Source organism: Patiria miniata, unplaced genomic scaffold, assembly GCF_015706575.1.
Source record: "Patiria miniata isolate m_02_andy unplaced genomic scaffold, ASM1570657v1 HiC_scaffold_1, whole genome shotgun sequence".
NCBI classification, from domain to species: Eukaryota; Metazoa; Echinodermata; class Asteroidea; order Valvatida; family Asterinidae; genus Patiria; species Patiria miniata.
Genome location: NW_024037047.1, coordinates 3,534,363 through 3,554,054, shown reverse-complemented (window position 1 = coordinate 3,554,054; position 19,692 = coordinate 3,534,363). Strand labels below are relative to the sequence as shown.

Sequence of the window (19,692 nt, the reverse complement as noted above, 5' to 3'; positions counted from 1 at the left end):
ACAACAAGCTTCAGTTCATCTCACCAGGCCTCCTCATCTTAATAAAGACGTTTGGTTATTATTATTTGCTATCATATATAGGGATTTCAGCGAATGACCTTTACACTTTCTAGTGTAGTGTTGCCCGTGAAAAAAAACATAACCCTACCACTTCTTTTCAATCGTCTTCTGAGGGAAGAATGATCGTCTGACTCCGAGTGGTGCTTTATATTCATTGCTTGATTTCCAAGTACACATAATCCAATGAAGATCAGCAGAAGTAGAAGGGTCTTCATTTTTTCATCTGCCACTTTGGAAATACAGTTTAGAAAAACGTTGAAATGTTTTAGTCTTCGCTATATGTTTTTGACATTGTATGTAAATCTGTTTTTGAAAAATTGCTATTGACAATACACGTAAATTAACAGGGCCGGAAATCGTGTTCGGATCGTTTAGTTCGGGAAAAAAAGACTTCAAGGTAAAACATATTTCGTTAGTTAGATCTTCCTTAAAAATGTAACACAACACATTTGTGAAGAAACATGTCCGGAGTCTATATACAACCCAACGCACGTTGTCCAAAGCTACCGATGTTCTTTTTTGAAGCACAGTTGTGACCCCTGCCGCTTTCTCCGGCCGCCGCTTTCTCCGGCCTTTAAGTTGCCTGTTATGTTTGTAAAAAAGTAAAGTATACATTTTTTATTGTTTGTTGAATTTATACCTGCTGCGCCTTTAGTCAAGGCTTATGCGCTTACCTGGACACGTGACGCACCCCTTACGCTGGCACGTAAAACGACTAGCACGAGCGGTGAGTACCATAATGTAGAGCGTCACGCGTCAAGGTTGACACACGCGTCTCAAATAAAGACTACGACGAAAAGGGTTTTTCCATATTATCATTGCGTCAGATATGGAAAAACCAAGCTGTGCAAAGCTTTCACAAACATCAATGATTTGCTCGATTTTGTTTTCATATCTAGATGCTACTAATCAAGCAAACTCACCAATAAAAGCCGGCAGGAAGAAGTAAAGATGTGCAATGAAACATTCGGTGTTAGAAATGTGTCGTATTAAAAAAAAGGCGCAAATCATGTAGCACCTCACTCCATGCAATCAATAGGCTTACACACAGACTCTAGTTTTAGTTGTTTTTGTCGTTTGTACTTGAACTTTGGCCAGACACCCGTTAAAAGAGCTCACTACGATAGCATTAACGTATTAGCTGTTATTATGGAGTAGGGACCTTTGTGCGGGTGTAATTTGCACTGCAGTTAGAAGCCTACCCAATAGTAGGCTTACTGATGTTGATTTTGGTCGATATTGAGCTACATATATAACGTTTAGCAGGCATTTTGTGAGTTATGTTCTGCCTTGTATTTCGAATTTCATTTTGCGGCCCAAAGGAAGACCAGAGAACCCACCTAACCACCCTCCGTAGACTCCGTGAAATACAGGGCGAGTGAGAATGACCCGGACCCGACATTGAAGAAAAATATAACAAACATTGTAAAAATACGTAGCAATTATCACTGTGTAAAATTATGAGGTATTTGACAGGCAGGTATTTTGGACATATTTGGTGAAAGTTTCATGTATATCCATCATACCATTTTGATGAAAAGCACAGGCAAAGAACACGGCTAATAAAACATGAGCCTCTACATTGAAAATGGCATAACTCCTCACCACAGCCAAAAATTGCGATATATGCAATGCGATATATTAATGCCAAGCCTATGAACAAGCCTTTACATATTGACCCATTCACTTTATATTACCTATTTTTTTTTTTATCTAGCCTATATACAGGGTGTCCTAAATATAATGGTGCATGTAATCCCCACCATTCTCGCCAAGTTACAACCGGAATTTAACGCAAATGTTTACACGATCTTCAAGGTTACAGATTTAGCTTGAAAATACCGTTTGTTTAACTAAGACTGCTTTTGTAAATCAAGAGATATGTTTGAATAACTGCAAAGCCAAAAAAAAAAAAAAAAAACCCGAGTGTTTCAAAGATCAGACAATGCCAGTTTGGCTCTTTTGATTAGATTATTCCTATGGGTTTAAGACAAACATTCCATTCACACGACAATATTGGGTTTTGTTCTTATGTTGATACAATTTAATAGTGCAGACAAGTTCAATTCTTTAAAACTTCAATGAAAGAGTTCAATTAATTGTAAATTAGTTATCAGCTAGTTTGTTTGCACTGTCATTTACTAATTGTGATAAACAAGAAATACTTTAAAAGGCATGAATTACAAAATTCGTCTTTCTTCCTCAAATTCCAGGGCGTCTCTGTTATAGCTGCTCCCTCACTGAGACATTGCTGCCTGAATGTAGTCTTTTTTCTTAGATACTTCGGAGTAGGCGCAATAAACAGTCACACAGTTCGGCATGTCTTGTACTTCCTGGAACATCTAAAACATACATTAATCATTTTTTTTTTCAATTCTTGCCACATACATAACAGCTTTAATCGACACTGTAAACACAAGATAACACTTTGAATGTGAACAAATTCTCGATAAAAAAATAAAAAGGTTCAAAATTTATCTGATTATAACAGCAGTAAAATAAAGCAAAGTCTGCTAATATTTCAGGGATTGATTCCTGTACGAATAAATGTAGTGTACATTAACCATAACTCCCTACTGCGATTGTAATAACAAAGAATTATTTTTATGAGAGACAAACAGTACATATTCATTTTGTAAGCTGTTGTGTTTTTACATAAAATAATAGCAAAAGATTTATTAAGCACAGAATAGAAAAATTGCTGCACCTAATGCACAATTCATTTGTTAAACATAAATATAGGTGGATCATAACAAAATGTATTCTGGAAGGCCTATTTATAATTTAAAAACGGAAATACAAGAGCGGCTTTTCAAAAAAAAAAAATAGAAAAAAAAAGTTTAAAAAAATCATTAAAGGGAAAATACAACATTTGCAAACATCAAAAAATAAAACTACCAAATCATTTTGAAATACCTTGCTGGACTGTTAGTGAATGACAGTGTAAAGCATCCTGTAAAATCATGGCACCTGGTATACTGTCATTTTCAAGAAAAGTGGTATTTTTGTATCAATTTCCAACGCTGATCGGCCGATCAGCGTTGGAAAAAACTGGCTTTTTTTCAAATACTGGCCCCAGTTGACCATCGCACTTGTTTGCAATCGATTACACACCTATGAACGGGTACAAGCCAGCTAGACTGGTTCCCTGACCTTACAATTCCCCAATATATGTAAACTGCTCTGTTTCTTCTTAAATGGAGTCAGGGAACCAGACTACAGGAAAATGATTGTTTTTCTTTGTTTTATAGCATTTTCGAACCCAAAACCTCAAAAAAGTCAGTGTAACTATATTTGCTATATATTTCCAACCCCCAAATTCCATCCATTTCTGAAAATTACAGCAAAAGCAAATGATGTATATTCCCTTTAAACTAAGTGAAAATTTAATTTGCAAAACAGTTTGATCTAAACCGAAATGTAAATTTTTTTTCAATGTGGCTAACAAAATGACCCAGTACAGTGCTTGGTGTGTTTGGATTCTCTTGAGGGCATTTTAATGGATTATTTCTTAGCAAATTAAGTCTCTATAGCTGTATCTGTATCTGTTTGGGTAAATTGCAGAAACCTATTAACTTTTCGTTGATCAAGCCAAAAACCTTAATGCGGAATGGCCACTTGGAGAATTTTATCACCACGTGTGTTTATAAGTCACTAGCCATGGCAAGCCTGTACATGCACAAGATATAGGTTATTCACATGACCAGGGATTGTTTACAATCTGAACTCTGGGCGGCACGAAGGGTTGACACAAAGGGATCGGCGGCACTTATAGGTTGGCCACTAAGATCTCCCATTACTGCACAAAGGCATCAGTCGCCATCTTGGCTTCTGTATTTCAACACTCCTTACTCCGGTGTGGTTGGTGTCTGGCCAATGGGAGTCTAGCAGGCTTTTTTTTTAAATTGATTTTGAGTTTGAGAAATTGAAGAAAGAGTTTTTCAGTTGAACTGTGTTGAACCAGGATATTTTAAAGCATTTGGAGTTTGGAACTTTCTATAGAGATGTTATAATGCGAGTTATAAAGATGCTTGAATTAATTGGTTAATACTAACAGAATTCATGTTATTATACATGTATTCAATGTTTTTGAATCTGAACAGTTAATTAACATCAATGTATGTATCTATACTAATCAATACATACGAAATTACTACATGATAAATACAGTGAGTGGAAAGGCTCAACCGTTAACTAGAAAATCTATACATTGTATTACTCTCAAAATATTCCCCCCAATTATCAAGGAATTAAACATATCGTATTCTACGGTTATAGAATACAACCTTAGTAACATAGAAAATACTAAATAATAAATCAATACAAAACTACTAAAATATACTAAAATAAAGTGAAGTAACGTTTCACTTGATGAATACGTCATCGCGACTACAATCTTTGGCGTACATCTTTAAGGATAGTGGCCTACGTGTGTTCCAAGTCTTACGTCGATCAGATTTTCGAAAGTGCCAAAAGTACATAAGTGGGTTAAAAAAAAAAAAAAAAAATGTACACAACCCATGAAGAGAGTCTGACAAAGACAAAGAAGAGGGGAAGAGGGAAAAATGGGATATTATTGAATAAAGAAAACAACAGCTGTTTTGGGGTATGTATTCCGAAACAGCTAATTAATGTTTCAAGTGAAACAAGCGTGGTAATATTATCAGGGAAGCATGCTTACGAGAAACAAGACAAAAGTGAAATCAAGTGAAAAGACAAGTAAACAACTATAAAACAAATAAATTTCAATAAAGACATTGTATATTTCTAAAAGAAATAAGGTAAAAGCAAGTGAAATGCAGGCAACTGAAACACTAAAAGCAAGTAATGATCTGAACTTGAGTAAGGAAATAAATTAAACATAAATAAGCAAACGAATAACTTAGATGGAAACCAGATAATAAAAACACATTCCCTAAAAAAATAAGAAAAGCAATAGACCTCGGACCCAACGACGCCACGCATCGCCCACATGTGCGCTCTCCCATGAGAGCCACGTAGCCATGTGGGAAGCATCCCACATGGTTCCCACAAAAAAGCGTACATGAGAATAAAACGCGCGTTCATGCATTCAAGCACTAAAGGCAGGTAGGTATTTTTAAAAAAAGACATAAATAATACTTGAAATATAAAAATAAAAATAATACATAAATAAAAATGTAACTAGGTTAATGAGGAGAATATAAACTACTACATACTCGTTGGCCACTGGAAAGCATGGCTCGATGAAACCAATCTAGTTGTTTCGTTAGAATTATACATAAATATTTTATGCTTGGAAAACAAACCAAGCAAAATGTATATTTAGGTTCAAGGTTCACACGATGTTTGTATATATCGTAAAATATACATTTACATGTATTACAGTAAACATGGGTCAAAAGTGACATAACCCTCGACTCGCGCAACAGTGGCGTAGCTGGGGCTTATACCTCGATTTGGATTGACATAAGACGCTTTAAACAGTAAGCCTTCAGCTAACTGAAAACATACAACTCAACAAAAAATACCACATGTTTTGGTTGGGAAAGGACAAGGGGTATTATCAGTATTTTAGAGGGGGGACTAAGGGGCATGGACAATATGTTTGGTCCCCCCGTGGCTACGCCACTGTTGCGCAGTCGAAAGTGTTTGAGTTTCACTACTCCAGTAATAGGCTACCAACTGCCATGTTCATTTCCAGAACTAAACAAATCTTTACAAGAGATAATCAAGTGGAATGAATGTTATAATCTGAATAGTCACTTTTTGGTGATGTACTTTGAACGCAAACACAATTTTTGTATAATTTCCAACTGAGAATATGACCACTTTCGACTGCGTAGATTGTTAATAAAATGGTAACAGATTTGTTTGATTCGATTCGATCCGATTTGTTTGTGGTATTACTTAAAATAGAAAAAAAAATAGAATAGCTAATGACATTAAGATTAGACTGATTGTAATAAATACGTATTTATAACATAAACAAATGAAAACCCTGCACGCTTCTAAATAATTCTCAAAAACTAAACCAACAGGTTAAAAACAAAGGCAGAGGAAATTGGGAAATTGAAGAATTGTGCTTAAATCAATATCAGATTCAATAACCAGCTAAACATAATTCCCGTTATTCCCTCCATATTATGTTGTTAACTATATATGTATATATCAATTTAATTATTTATTATACGCGTGTTATTACCCTTTATTAACTGGCACTGTCGTGTTTGTGTTTCGCTTCTCCAGAGTAGCCTACAAACGCAAGGTGCGCTATTTTCTCTTAAAGAACTCGTTTTCAAAGATCACTATAAATTATTGATAGCTTAAATGAATAAAAAAAATGCATTTTGTGGGCTATAAGTAAGATTTGAATATATTTAAGAAAGAAGAATAATAGGAGTTGACGATAAGTTTTGCATACGATTTTTAGTGGGACACATACGGTACCCTATTACCACACTGTAAATCATTAAAATGGTAACAAGAGTTGTAACTAAAGAAAAAAACCCACATTTTTTTCTTCATAGCAGTGCCTCTGAACATAACGCTGGTAAATAAAACCAATATCTGTTTACAATAAATACGTATGATACTATATACACATTATATATTGTATATACATAATAGTACGCTATACACAGTATACAGAGTATACATTGTTAGTACTATATAACACTTTTTCTAATCTGTAATATATAGTCTGTACCAATCTGTACTACTTTTTATGAAGATTAAAAAGGCGAAGAATCAGGGATCTCCTCTTTCCGAAAACGCACAACCGTACGCTTACCTATAAAATTCTGAAAACTGGGCATTTGAGTGTTTCTTTAATGAAGCCCTCGCATGTTATTGCACGAAACTATTTGTCACCCCCAATTTCATGTACTGACATTATACTACTTTACATCTCGGAAACATATACTTCAGTTTTGGATAATGCACTTGGCTGAAGCCCTCTCATGTTATTTCAAGTAAATAACTACTCATTGTCCGCCCTGAACTTCGTGTGTTGACACCAAATTACCTCCTAAGCCCAAAACATATATTTCAATTGGGGATATTTTTTTAAATGCCGTTTTAAATACCATTCAATTAGCTGCAACAGCGTCTGTGCTTGCCAAAATCACATTAAGTTGTTAGAAGGCTCCCAAAACATGCCTGTTTGAAGTTTGCAATATTATTATTTTATCTGTACTGTCAAACCAGATCTTGTGTGAGAAAACGTTTTCATCTATGACTATTTTTGTTTTGGACTGCCCTTTTGAAGTACGTGTACTGAGTCACCAGTATACATAACTATCCTGTCTCCACTGATGAACTTCACGCCACGAATACCAGGTGCCCTAGCTATAATGCTATGCAGGAATTTTCCGTTGTTAACGTTTAATTGTAAAATCTGCAGTACCTCGGGATCATGCAGATGGTTTACAACCAAAAGTTTGTCTTCTTGCACTGATATATAGCCAGGTTTGAATTCTTTTCCTTCCAGTGTTTCTTTGTTGATGTCAAAATGGTGAGCATGATATATCTTGGATTGCCTTTTCTCTCCCCAAGTATGATACTTCCTTACTACCTGACCCGAAGTGACGAAGAAGCTCAAGGTTTCTTTACGAAAATGAAGCGCCAGAGAACCTGGTTCGACACTTGGCGTGTCAAAGCGTTTCAAACACGCACCCTCATGATCAAAAATTGATATTGCTTTTCCGTTCTCATCACTTGCAAGCACATACCCCAAACTACCCACCGCTATGCCATTCAATCGCACTATCTTATCTTTTACTGGGGTGACGGAGCCAAAGTTGGTGACCTGTTCATTTACGATATCAAAAATCACAAGTTTACCCCATTGTAATCCAAACAGTAACTTGTCTTTCGTAAAATATGCTACGCATATGTAACCTTTGTCACTAAAAGCTCCATACAGGTTAATAAACCGATAATGATACTCAGCTGTGAATAGGTGCAAGCCTTTTGAATCAATGATCACCACGCCGCCTTCTTGGATACTTATGACTTCCATTACAGCTTCAAATCCACTCATATTGTCCTCCTGCAAAGCAGCCTCGGCGACCAACTGTCCAATGTAATTCCAAATGAAGTGTACATCTATACAAAACAGGAATCAATTTCAATCTTTCTTTTCTAAATTCGGTGTACATAGAAACCTTATCAGATAAGTTTTGATAACTTTATAACAAGACGAGTCAGGCTGCATAAAGCAGGTCCCGGGGTGTATGCACAGAATTTTATACAAAACATTCAGAGTGGCTTCCACTGGACATGTTTTCACGCATCTGGTCTAGATGAAGTACATTTGTTTTTGCCTAAGACATGAACATACCTGTTAGATCAACTTCTGCGCTTCCTCCGTTCTTGAGGCATACATCTGCAAGACAAAAATTAACTACTGTAGATAAATATTCATCGAATAAGAAAATTTACCAGTGAATGTGGCAAAAATACAAATACTGGCTGCATGGTGTAGTAAAACAAGTTTCTTTAGGTGATCCATGAAGCAATCTTTCTGTTTCGAGGCAAAGCTTAAGGAAAATATAATGCACCATGGATCACAGAGATAAAGCAGTCAATATTTGATTTGATTTAATCTTAATACTAATACAATTTAATTCAAATAGTTCCAAACTACCCCCTCACGAAATTGAAACCTAACTTTGTAGCGCTAGCGCTCGGGACAAATATACGAGCAACGCGCACATCCGTATTACTTTGGTGGCTACGGGTATAGTACTTTCGTTGCTATGGGTATAGCACTTTTGGCCGTGAACAGCAAGATGGCAGAAAATTTCGAATTTCATGTAACTTGCTCTCGGCCAATCGAGATACGGAATGTGTGGGTGAGGTGTTATAATAGTGATAACACCTTTCTCACACATTTGTATCTCGATTGCCTAAGAGCAAATCATATGGCATTCGCTATTTTTGCTATTTTGCTGAATTGTGTTGGTATGTTGGTTGGTATTGTGACCGGCAAATACATGTATAACTATATGGGTGTGCGCTTTGCACGTATAGTTCCAAAGCTGCGTCCAAACATTTTGTGAAGGGGTAGTTTTGGGAAAGTACATATTTCGTAATAAAAAAGAAGTACGTTTCACTTTTTTTTTTGGTGAACTTAACCAGTTATCGCTGAAACTCAATCAGAATCTATGGGAGAGGTGTTTTTAAACAAATATTGACTGCTTTATCTCGAGGTGTTGTGAAACTCGCCTCCCTCTGTGATCCATGGACAATTTTTTTTTCGGCACATGGATCACCTATGGAGGCTAGTTTTACTACACCAGTCGTAAATTGTTTTCTATAACCAAGAATCATTTCCACGAAATGCGTCATGCTCACTTTTTTTCGATAATAAATGGGAACATGTCGAGGCTAGATTGCTTTTTAGGCAGCAATTCGAAGCGGCTTATCAACATTTATTTTTTGAAAGTGGACAAGATGGATGAAAATAATACCCTTCTTCTCACTAGCGGTCTTTTGTTCCTCGGTACTAGGCATCAAGAATGATGTCTCGACAGGTTGTCTTTCTAAAGAAATTTAACAGAAAGAAATTTTGAATTTCTACAAATTTATAAGTACGAATCATGTTTATGAGACTGAATTTAAAAAGATTACATATTTCCTTTTTCCAAATAATACTGCAATCCTGTATTTATTTAAAATTATTAGTTATCGAATGCATTTGTTTTACCTTCGGATGACGACTGATTCTCTGTCTCAAGATTATCTGTCTCAAGATTGGTACACTGTTCATGAAACCAGGGCAGGGTTGGGATGTCACTGACATGATTTTGAATAAATTGCTGACTTTTTGGACAAATCAGCATGACAGTGATCAAGAGAAAAACCACAGGAGAAACGATTGTCACGAAGAGAGTAAAACCGAAACCGGAACAGTTGCAGCCGGGGCAGGTACAGGTGCTCGTCACCATCTGGGTTGTTGTAGTTTCACTAAGACCTACAGAAAGGTAGGAAGGTTAGTTTAAAACGAGCCTATGTACGATAATTAATTCAGGGTGCGCAAGGTTTTAATCCAATTATCCAGTTGACTATCAATGGAAGTGTTTTGATGGTGTACATGACGGTGTAGCCAATTCATTGACGTTACGGAACACTTCTAGACTCTCGTTTCAGCAGTCTACCACCGGTGTAGACTGAGTCGCAATTAAATTATCCGTCGGTCAGCCAGTCAATCTATTAGTCATTCAGTCGATCAGGAAAGGTTTGCAAAAAGCTAATTAGGATTTTACCTGGACCAGCAAAACCCAAAGTTAATAGGCCTTAAGGCCCATGTCTTGTATCATTAATGTAATTTAGCAAAACTGACTTACGAGTAACGATTACACTTGCTGGCTTTGTCTGGTCCGGAATGGCCTCACCGTGAGCTGTACAGAGCAAACTACAACCGTTAAGCGACTTTTGCAAGTCGAACAGGTAAACGTTTGATTGTACATGGAAAACGTCATTGGTCTCGTTTTTCCCTGATGACAAAGTTGTGAAGAAGGTTGGACTTTCTTTGCAGTTTGTGTACGACCAGATAAGCGTGGGCTTTGGGTAGACCTCATTGATAGAACATTCGAAGTGCAGGCAGTTTTGGTATGGACTGATTTCTACCTCACAACCTTCGCCCGTAGAGCTGCAGTCTAAAATTGTGGGACGCCTTTCGGTTGCTAAAGCTGTTGATAGAGCGGAAGGTTTGACATGTTTATAATATAAGGCTCTTCACAAAGAGACAGCATAATAATATCGGGACATACCGTTATTTCATTTTACCGTTTTGGATTTCCTCAAAAGAAAAACAGTAAACAAACCATTGACCGTTTTGTCGCTTTACAGTTTTGTAAAACGGTCAAACGGTATTAAGATAAATACGGTTTCTCTGTTTTATAAGTTTAATAAAATTCATTACAGCATAACGATCAATGATTTTTGTTTTACAATTTTACACAAATAACTTTGAAAAAACAGCAAAACGGTCAGTATTGAATACAGAATGTTTTTTTTTCAGTGTCATAGTGAACAGTCCGTGGTGCATTTTGTGGTGCTGGGCAAGGGGGATGGAAGGGGATCATGCTTTACATGAAAAAGTGTTACCTCGGCATAATGCGTGGTGTGATGATTCCTTGCGTGACCCTGACCCCCTTCTCACGCGATTCAGTTGGTGGGGCTTAAGAGTTGCAAGCACAAATGGCGCTGGAAAACTTCAATGGAGGACAATACTTTTTACAATGGATACAGGATGGTAAGACGTTTGAAGAGGTTGCAGATTTTTGAAGGAAATTGGAGTTCGGCGCGGCTCTTCAATAGCCAGTTCGAAAACTATGTCGTGAGAACGAAATGTGAGGAGGGTAATTTGGATCCCAGGCAATGGCTCGATCCCATGAGGTCGCATTACATTCCTAAGTGCATTGCTTAATTGCAGAACCTAAATCAAAAAAAAATGGTGGACAGGACTATTGACCGTTTTTTATTGTCATGTTCTTGTGAAACAACACTCTGAAATGAAGCAACTGACCGTTTATCGCTTTCAACAATTAAAAAAAAAAACATAAAGGTCATTGTTTTTTGTGACCTAATACCGTTCGACCGTTTTACAAAACTGTAAAACGACAAAACGGTCAACGGTGCGTTTACTGTTGTTGTTTTTGAGGAAATCCAAAACGGTAAAACGAAATAACGTTATGTCCCGGGATTATAATGGTGTATAGTAATTTTACACCCTGATTTAACACCATTATATGTGATCAACATAGGCCTACAGAAAGAGAGCAAATGTTCGTATGCAATTTACTTCCCTATTGTTATGATCGTTGTGATCATGTTTCGCAGCGCAGCACAGAGACCCTGGAGGCAACATGACACATATATAACTAATCCCCTGGCTGTTGTGTCTTCAGTCTCAAGCAGCAGGATGTCAACGGCCAGCTCAAGTCTATTATTTGTCATCAAGCCACAAAATGCATGGGACAACTTCGAGCCCCGCAGGATAGTATTGGCTTTATCTTGGCTTTTCTTCTTGACACTGACATGTAATCTGTATTGGGTGACGAGCAGTAAGATTTGGTGATTAGTCGTACCATTCCATACTGCTAGCTGAGGTCCGCAGGATGACAAGTTGTATTGCTTGGATACAATAAGAGGTTTCTCTACCACTCTCTGGCTTGAATATATAACAATAAGGGCATTTTGGAAACAATTACAACGACGTCATCAAAATTAGACACTCACCAAGCCAGGTCACGTCGATACATGCGGTTCTTAAGTCGCTCCCTTCCTCGAACACGTGACAACAATATACTTCGTCTCTTCTTTTGAAACTCTTGATGTATAATCCATTGTTTCCCTCCGGGCCGTGCGTTCCAGCAAATTCTTGAACTGACAATGTATCACCGTTTGCAAACTTGGCAAAAATAATTCCAAAATGTTTGTCATTATCCGTCAAGATTGACCAGTAAACTGTGGTATCGGTCTCAGTTGGTGCTTGCGGGAGTAGTGGGCATTGAATCGTATTTTCACTCTCGATGCTCAGCGATACAGAAGTCTCTTCGACGATCGAGTCATTATCTTTAGGGAATGTCTTATCTGGAAATAACCAAAAACCGTTATATATGACTGACGTAGGATTTAACCCTTAAATAGAGTTTGGCTTAGCCCAGCATAAACAAAGATGATGTGTAATTGTTACTAACATAGTCCTGAAAGTTATTGTGGTTACTGTAAACCATTGGCGCTATCACTGTTAATTAAGAAATGGTCATGGTAAGCGTATGCAAAGGCATGGTATTGCCATTTGTACGCAGTGAAATGTTAATGATCTTATGTCTTTGTTGTGTTTCATGTGTGTGTACGAGTGTGGTTTTAGGTGTAAATTTAGCTGTTGTAATGGCTATAAGACGGGTTGTGATCTTGGTTGTGGTTGAGGTAAGACAATTGGAGCAATCGTGACCCTCGGACTGAACAAGAACGTTGCAATCTGTTTGGTCACTGTCACCTTGTATTGTCGTGATTGCATTGATGTAACTATGGATATGAGGTGTTGATGAATTTAAGGCTGATCATAGCATATGTTGGCAGTGACGTAAAGAAAAACAATTACGTCATCCAATCTTTTTCACAGTTCATTAGAATAACTTGTTACTTGACATGTGATTGACTTCAACTGTCCTACCTACAACTGTCACATCCAGATAGTCCTCCACGAACTGATTGGAAGGTTTGCGCACCGTTTTACACCAATACCTATTGGTGTCAGTCATGTTCACTGGGTCAATGATGATTCCGTAGGAAGAAGAAATCTGGTACCGGTCCAATGCAAAATTCAGACCATCGTTGGGATATGCCTGGCGAAGAATGACGTCACGTAAGGCGGGATCCAGACTTTCTCCTCTTAACCAGAAGACGATTGATACCGATTCACCAGGCCTGATGACTGTGCAGGGAAACTGGTAGGCGTGGCCAGTTTGGAGGTAAGCCTTCTTTTGAGAAACTTGAAGAGGTTCCTCGTAGGCTCCTGCATTAAACAATTACGAAGCAGAGGCCGATCAACCCCAAGCGCACATTCCGTAGATATGGATGCTACTTTTTGTTATGGAAATAAATGAGGCTATTCGGGCATAGAGGTAACAGCTAATGTAGAAGATAACTGGAAATCGAGGTACTGGATCGCACTGGGATAAGTAAATTTAAGGAGCTCAGCAGTAACGATTACTCAAATCACATCAACACTTCTATCAATTTAAAGAACGTGCTTGGGTTTTATGACGAAGAATATGGGCCTACATTGTGAACTGATTATTACCCTAAGGGTGTGATATGAATAGAAGGTACAAATGGAACGTGTGGCTCTTGTCATAGGCCCAATGTTCTTAATAAAGATATTCCCTAAATGCTATAGTTATTTCTTTTCATCGTTATAGGCCTATAGTATTTTACAGGATTAGGTAAAAAGAAAGTGACATGGGTAAATATTTTTTTCTTTTACTTTAAAAGCAATCACTATTTGATAACCAATGAAGTATGTCTTAAAAGAGCATGTTTTTCCAATCATCTGTAAAAAAAAAAAGTCAAATGTTTACATGTGTATATGGAAAAAGAATTGCATACTTCACACAAACATTCAAACTCAATCGAGATTTTCAACAGTTGTGCTAAAACTAAAACATTTTTGTGACTGTCAGATTTGTGTTTGTGTAAAAGGAATAGGTCAACTCCCACCCCTCTCGCATATTGATGACAAGATGTTTGTGTTTTCCTTTGCACGTTTCTGTTTTATGGAGGTACTAGTGGGAAAAGGTTCGGGCTTGATTGTATTTAATGCGTTTTCATCAGAACGGTATGTGGACTGCTGCAATGAATGCACTCTATCCCCGTGTAATCTTCATGATATGGAGCGATCCACATGTGTTTTCTAAATATATATTTCTTATCCGGGCACTTCCTTTTTTGCTCACTCTTTATAGGGATAATTAGCATGTGGCCTAAGGAACGGGAATACGCACAGGTACTTCTTAAAGGGAAGATACAACATTTACAAACATACAAAAAAATGATCAAGTTATCACGAAATATATTACTGGATTGTTAGGGAATGACATTATAAAGCAGCCTGTAAAATCGTGGCTACTGGTGTTCTGGCATTTCATTTTACTGCTCTTAATTTTTCATAATTAGTTTTTCCTCATTTTCTTTGCAATTGATTACGCACCTGTTTAGGGGTACAAGCCTGTTGGACTGATTATCTTACCTTACAATTCCCCAAAGTCAAAAAACTGCTCCGCTTCATCTTAAGTAGGGTCAGGGAACCAGATTACAATAACTTGATGTTTTGTTTGGTTTTTCCAGCATCTTCAAGCTCAAGAAGTGAAACAAGTCAGTTAACAATATTTGCCATAACATTCCACTCCCGGCTCCCCCAAATCCATTTTCGACTGAAAATTGCAGCAAGAGCATGTATTGTACATTCCCTTAAACCTTCACTTCTTTAATCAGCCATGTTGGACAAGTATATAACGCCCTCATGTGACAGGTGGAGATGTGACATCCCCCTTTTCATAGAAAAAAAATGTGATTTTAAGAATAATCTTTCCAATCTTGACATAAACAGTTCTTTTTTAGAAAAAAAAAATGTGAAAATGATTGTAGTGGATCTATCTACATCCATTCTTGCAAAAGAAAAAATAATTTGTTTGGCTGCAGCAGAAAATTAAAATGGTTTCCAAAATTCTTGGATTAAAAAAAAGTCTACTGATTGTTTTGCTTAGGGGCTTTTCTCTTTCTTTTCTTTATTTGTTATGAGTTACTGGATAATCAAAGAAACTTTTTAGATCATTGTAATTTCGATTAGATTTTTAGAAACTTTTTTAGATTTCTGGAAGATAAAAAAGGGAAATAATTTAAAATACCAAATAAACTGTGCTTTCTCAAATCAACTGAATTGAATCTTGGTTCTGGCAAACCCGGATTTTATGAATTTTTAGCCGGATGAATATTAAGTTTTCTGCTGGTAATAAGAGTGAATAAAAATCAAGTAAGACAAAGATGTTTTGCGAGAACACTGATGGAGAATCTGATGGACAATCTGAAGGAGATCTGATGAACATAAATGTTTACAATGACAGCCTTTCTAGCTTTCGCAAAAGACGTCCAGAGCAAGTCCTGTATGGTTGCTTTTTGATCGCCTGGATTGTACGTGGCTATGATGTCATTGAGGAAATTGCAGTTGGTTAGTTGGAAGATAGAGTATCATGGCCTAGCGGTTAAGAGCACCGGACTCATGCTCCTATCATGGAGTATCATGGCCTAGCGGTTAAGAGCACCGGACTCATGCTCTGATGATTCAGAGGAAAACAGTGGCGTGGGTTCGAGCCCGGGCTCGGACACTTGTGCCCTTAAGCAAGGCACTTAACCATTATTGCTTCGTCCTTCGGATGGGACGTAAAGCCGGAGGCCCCGTGTGTTGTGTAATGCAATGCACGTAAAAGAACTCAGTAACACTTATCGCTAAGAGAAGGAGTTTGCCCGGTGTTTCTGGCCTCCTAGTTATACTCCCTTGTGGAAGTCTTACAGGAGAAGAACCAACCAAGTACCAAGTACCAAGATAGTGGTACCTGACGACTTGGGGGTCAAGTGTAAAGGTCACGGTCTTCTTGGCTAGCTCTATATCACGGATGTGTGTACGGTTGGGACGTAGAATACTGTCGGTAGGGGTTTTTACTATATACGATTGGGGCTTATGACATTTCTCCTGGACAATGGCTGTTTTCTATCGTCCGGATAATAATAATAATAACTGGATTTGTAAAGCGCCAAATTACCAAAGGATACAAGGCGCTAGAAAAGAAGAAAGAGGAATAGAAGACAAAAAAACATCAAAAGAAGGACATGCAGCTACGTTTGGGGGAATAGGTCTGGTTGAGAGCTTTTTTGAAGGAAAAGACTCTGCCTGAGTTTCTAATGGAGATGGGCAGGTTGTTCAATAGCCGGGGCGGCAACAGAGAAGGCTCTGTCACCAGCCAATTTATGTGACTTTGGGATGACAAGAGTCTCACAAGTAGAAGAACGAAGGGAGTAAGGACTTTTTTGGATTTTGAGAAGAGAGGAGATAATCTGGTGCAGAGAGTTTAGGTGACTTGTAAGTGTGAACCAGTCTGCGAAGCTGAATACGTTCGGCGACTCGGAGCCAGTGTAGTTGTTTAAGCACAGGAGAGGTATGGGTGTGTTTGGGGGTCTTGCACATGTGTTTTGAAGTCTCTGAAGACGTGACATTTCTTTCTTGGAGAGTCCATTAAGAAGGAAGCTGCAATTGTCCAGTTTTGAAAGAATCAAGGCACGGACAGTGTTGTGGCAGGCATCACAGTCAAGAAATGTCCTGATCCGGCTGAGGTTGCGTATGTGCCAGTTGAGAGAGCGACAGAGTTGTGTTATGTGGTCAGACATTTTCATGTCGTGGTCAAACACAACACCTAACTTACTGACCGAGAGAGAAGGGTGAATTTCAATGCCATCAATGTTAAAAGTGAAATTTTGGAGATGTTTGAAGTGAGCAGGAGAGACGCAATGAAGAACTCCGTCTTGTCTGGATTCATCCGGAGTTTATTAGATGTCATCCAAGATTGAAGCTCGTGGACACACTGGGACAATCGAAGCAGAGCACAGACAGCATCTCCTGGCTGGATGGGGATCAAAGGTCAAGAACATTTGGACATCATCTGCATAAATGTGGTATTGTATGGAATGTTGACGGGCTATTTGATCAATAGAGTGGGTGTAGTAAGTGAATAGCTGTGGACCAATGACAGATCCATGAGGAACACCATATTTGAGATTGGCTTCAGCAGAGAGCGCCTCCCTCACAAGGACTTGACTCGTTCTACCCCTCAAATACGAACGGGACCAGTTCAAGACAGTACCCTTCAGACCAAAGTCATGACGGAGACGTTGTAAGAGGGTACTGTGATCAACTGTATCAAATGCTGCCGACAGGTCAATCATGATGAGGAAGACGTCCCGCTTGGAGTCAATAGCTCGACAACATCAAAAGGACAACATCCCGAACTGTGAGGAGAGCAGTTTCAGTGCTATGTGTCGGCCAGTAAGCAGACTGCAAAGGCTAGGACAAGTTATTGGAATGGACGAAAGATGCAACCTGTGAGGAAACGACCTTTTCAATACGTTTACATAAAAAGGGTAAGTTTGACACGGGTCGGTAACTTTGCAGTTGCTGAGTGTCAAGCAAAGATCTTTTCAGGACAGGGGTTATCAAAGGTCTACGGAGTTCTGCTGGAAACACACCTGCTGGAAACACAGCCGTTCACAATGCGACATAGGATCTGGATAAGAGCCGGTAAGTGGTTTTTAACTAACCATGGGCATGGGGTCAAGATTACAGGATTTGGATGGACATTTCATGACAAGGCTAGTTAGTTCATCTACAGTAACAGGCTCAAAGCAAGACATAGTGCAACACAATCGGTTATTATCCCCATGTTCAATGGGTGTACCAGCACTAATGGGTGTACCAGCACTAGCAACGTTATCTACTTCAGAACGTATCTTTTCAACCTTACATACAAAGAAATCACCAAACTCATTAGCCAGTCTATCCGAGAAGGTAGAATCGGGTAAATGACAACGATTTGTATTCAGTAATTCATGTATATCGGATCTCGGATGGAGACTGCTTGACCAGTCTTCAGAGGTTAGAGGTCGGTGGCACGTCTGTCGTGGTACTGTTTCTGGCTCAGTTGGCGCTGAAAGAAACGGTCTTGGATTTCATCTCGCGTGATCAACTGGGGTAGTACGGATGCAGAGCAATGCAATTTGCATGTCATTACCACTGGATCAGGCATTTTATCAACGTCTTCTTTACAGTTGAATGGCTCTCTCTATGAAACCTTTGGAACGAAGGTAATGGGGCGAGGACGTGATGTGGTCGAAATCCCGGGTTTGAGAGAAGTTTTTGTAGTTTGAATAATCGTAGTGTCGTGCCACTATGTAATCCCACTGACGACTCGTTCTGGGATACCATGTTCAGCAAATATTTGCTTGGTGGCGTTGATGACTGCTGAGCTGGTACATAGGACTGAAAGCTTTCTGATGAATTGGGAACTTTGAATAGTAGTCAGCTATTATGAGGAAATTCTCAACCTCAAAGGAGAACAAGTCTATGCCTACGACTTCCATGGTTGGGTAGGGACAGTGTGTTGACGTAGAGTTTCTAGCCGTTGTCTTCTTTGGAAATGCTGACAAGTTGGACAGTTTTTGAACAATGATTCGATGTCGCTTGTAATGCCAACCCAGTAGACGCAGTCTTTAGCTCGTAGTTTTATCTTCTCACTGCCTTGGTTGCCTTCATGTAGCTGGGAGAGAACATGTTGCTGCTGTGTAGCAGGGATCATGATGGATTCACATTTAACAGTCAGACCATCTGCTGCAGCTAACTCGTCCCGGAAAGGCCAATAGTGATGGAGAACTTTGGGTAGCTTAAGTCGTCGTTCTTGCCATCCACTTATGATTCAATCATTCAGCTTGGTGAGGGCTGTTTCTGAAGCAGTGTGTTGCTGCAGTGTGTGCAGTCTAAGTTGGGTAAAACTGACAAACGTCACATGTAATTCAAGGTAGATGTGGTCGTCATCATCTCTTTACCAGGACGGTAGATGACCTTGACATCATCACCAAGGGCTTATCGTCGCTCTCAACAGTGAAACTGCTACTATTGACGTACGTGTGAAAGTGTTCACACCCAAAGACTACAGCGAGGGGTAACGCTCAATGTTGGCGTATTGCTGTTCTGTCTCGCTCAATGATTTGGATGCAAAGGCGATTAATTGGTGGTCAATCTTGGGTCAAGGCTGCTTCTAAGCCTCTGCTAAACGCATCTACCTGTATTGTGGGGTCGAAGTAGGTTAAGATCGTCTCGATGCAGGTGAGATTTCTGACCTTCTAAGACGCTATCTGTTGTGAAGGAGACCAGACGAAGTCGACGTCTTTCTTCAGTAGCCCTCTGAGATCAGCTTTGTGTTGGGACAGGTGGGATATGAATAAACTGTGGCAGATCACTATGCCGAGGTATTCTTGGAGTGTTGTCTTGTCTTGAGGAAGTCACATCTGTAGAAAAAACTTGGTGTTCGGAGT

At 38.8% G+C, this 19,692-nt stretch overlaps 1 protein-coding gene across 1 annotated transcript; it reads right to left on the bottom strand.

Moving 5' to 3' along the window:
* Nucleotides 1-4,624: 4,624 nt before the first annotated feature.
* Nucleotides 4,625-18,956, bottom strand: LOC119727327. The gene is made up of 11 exons (XM_038199216.1): nt 18,855-18,956; nt 17,923-18,120; nt 17,031-17,228; nt 16,374-16,389; nt 13,229-13,570; nt 12,289-12,642; nt 10,392-10,736; nt 9,752-10,018; nt 9,516-9,587; nt 8,384-8,428; nt 4,625-8,148 (listed from the first exon to the last, which is right to left on the bottom strand). Exons 1-11 carry the CDS (start codon nt 18,954-18,956, stop codon nt 7,280-7,282), a joined length of 2,808 nt encoding a protein of 935 aa, XP_038055144.1. The 3' UTR covers nt 4,625-7,279.
* Between the last annotated feature and the right edge of the window lie 736 nt (nt 18,957-19,692).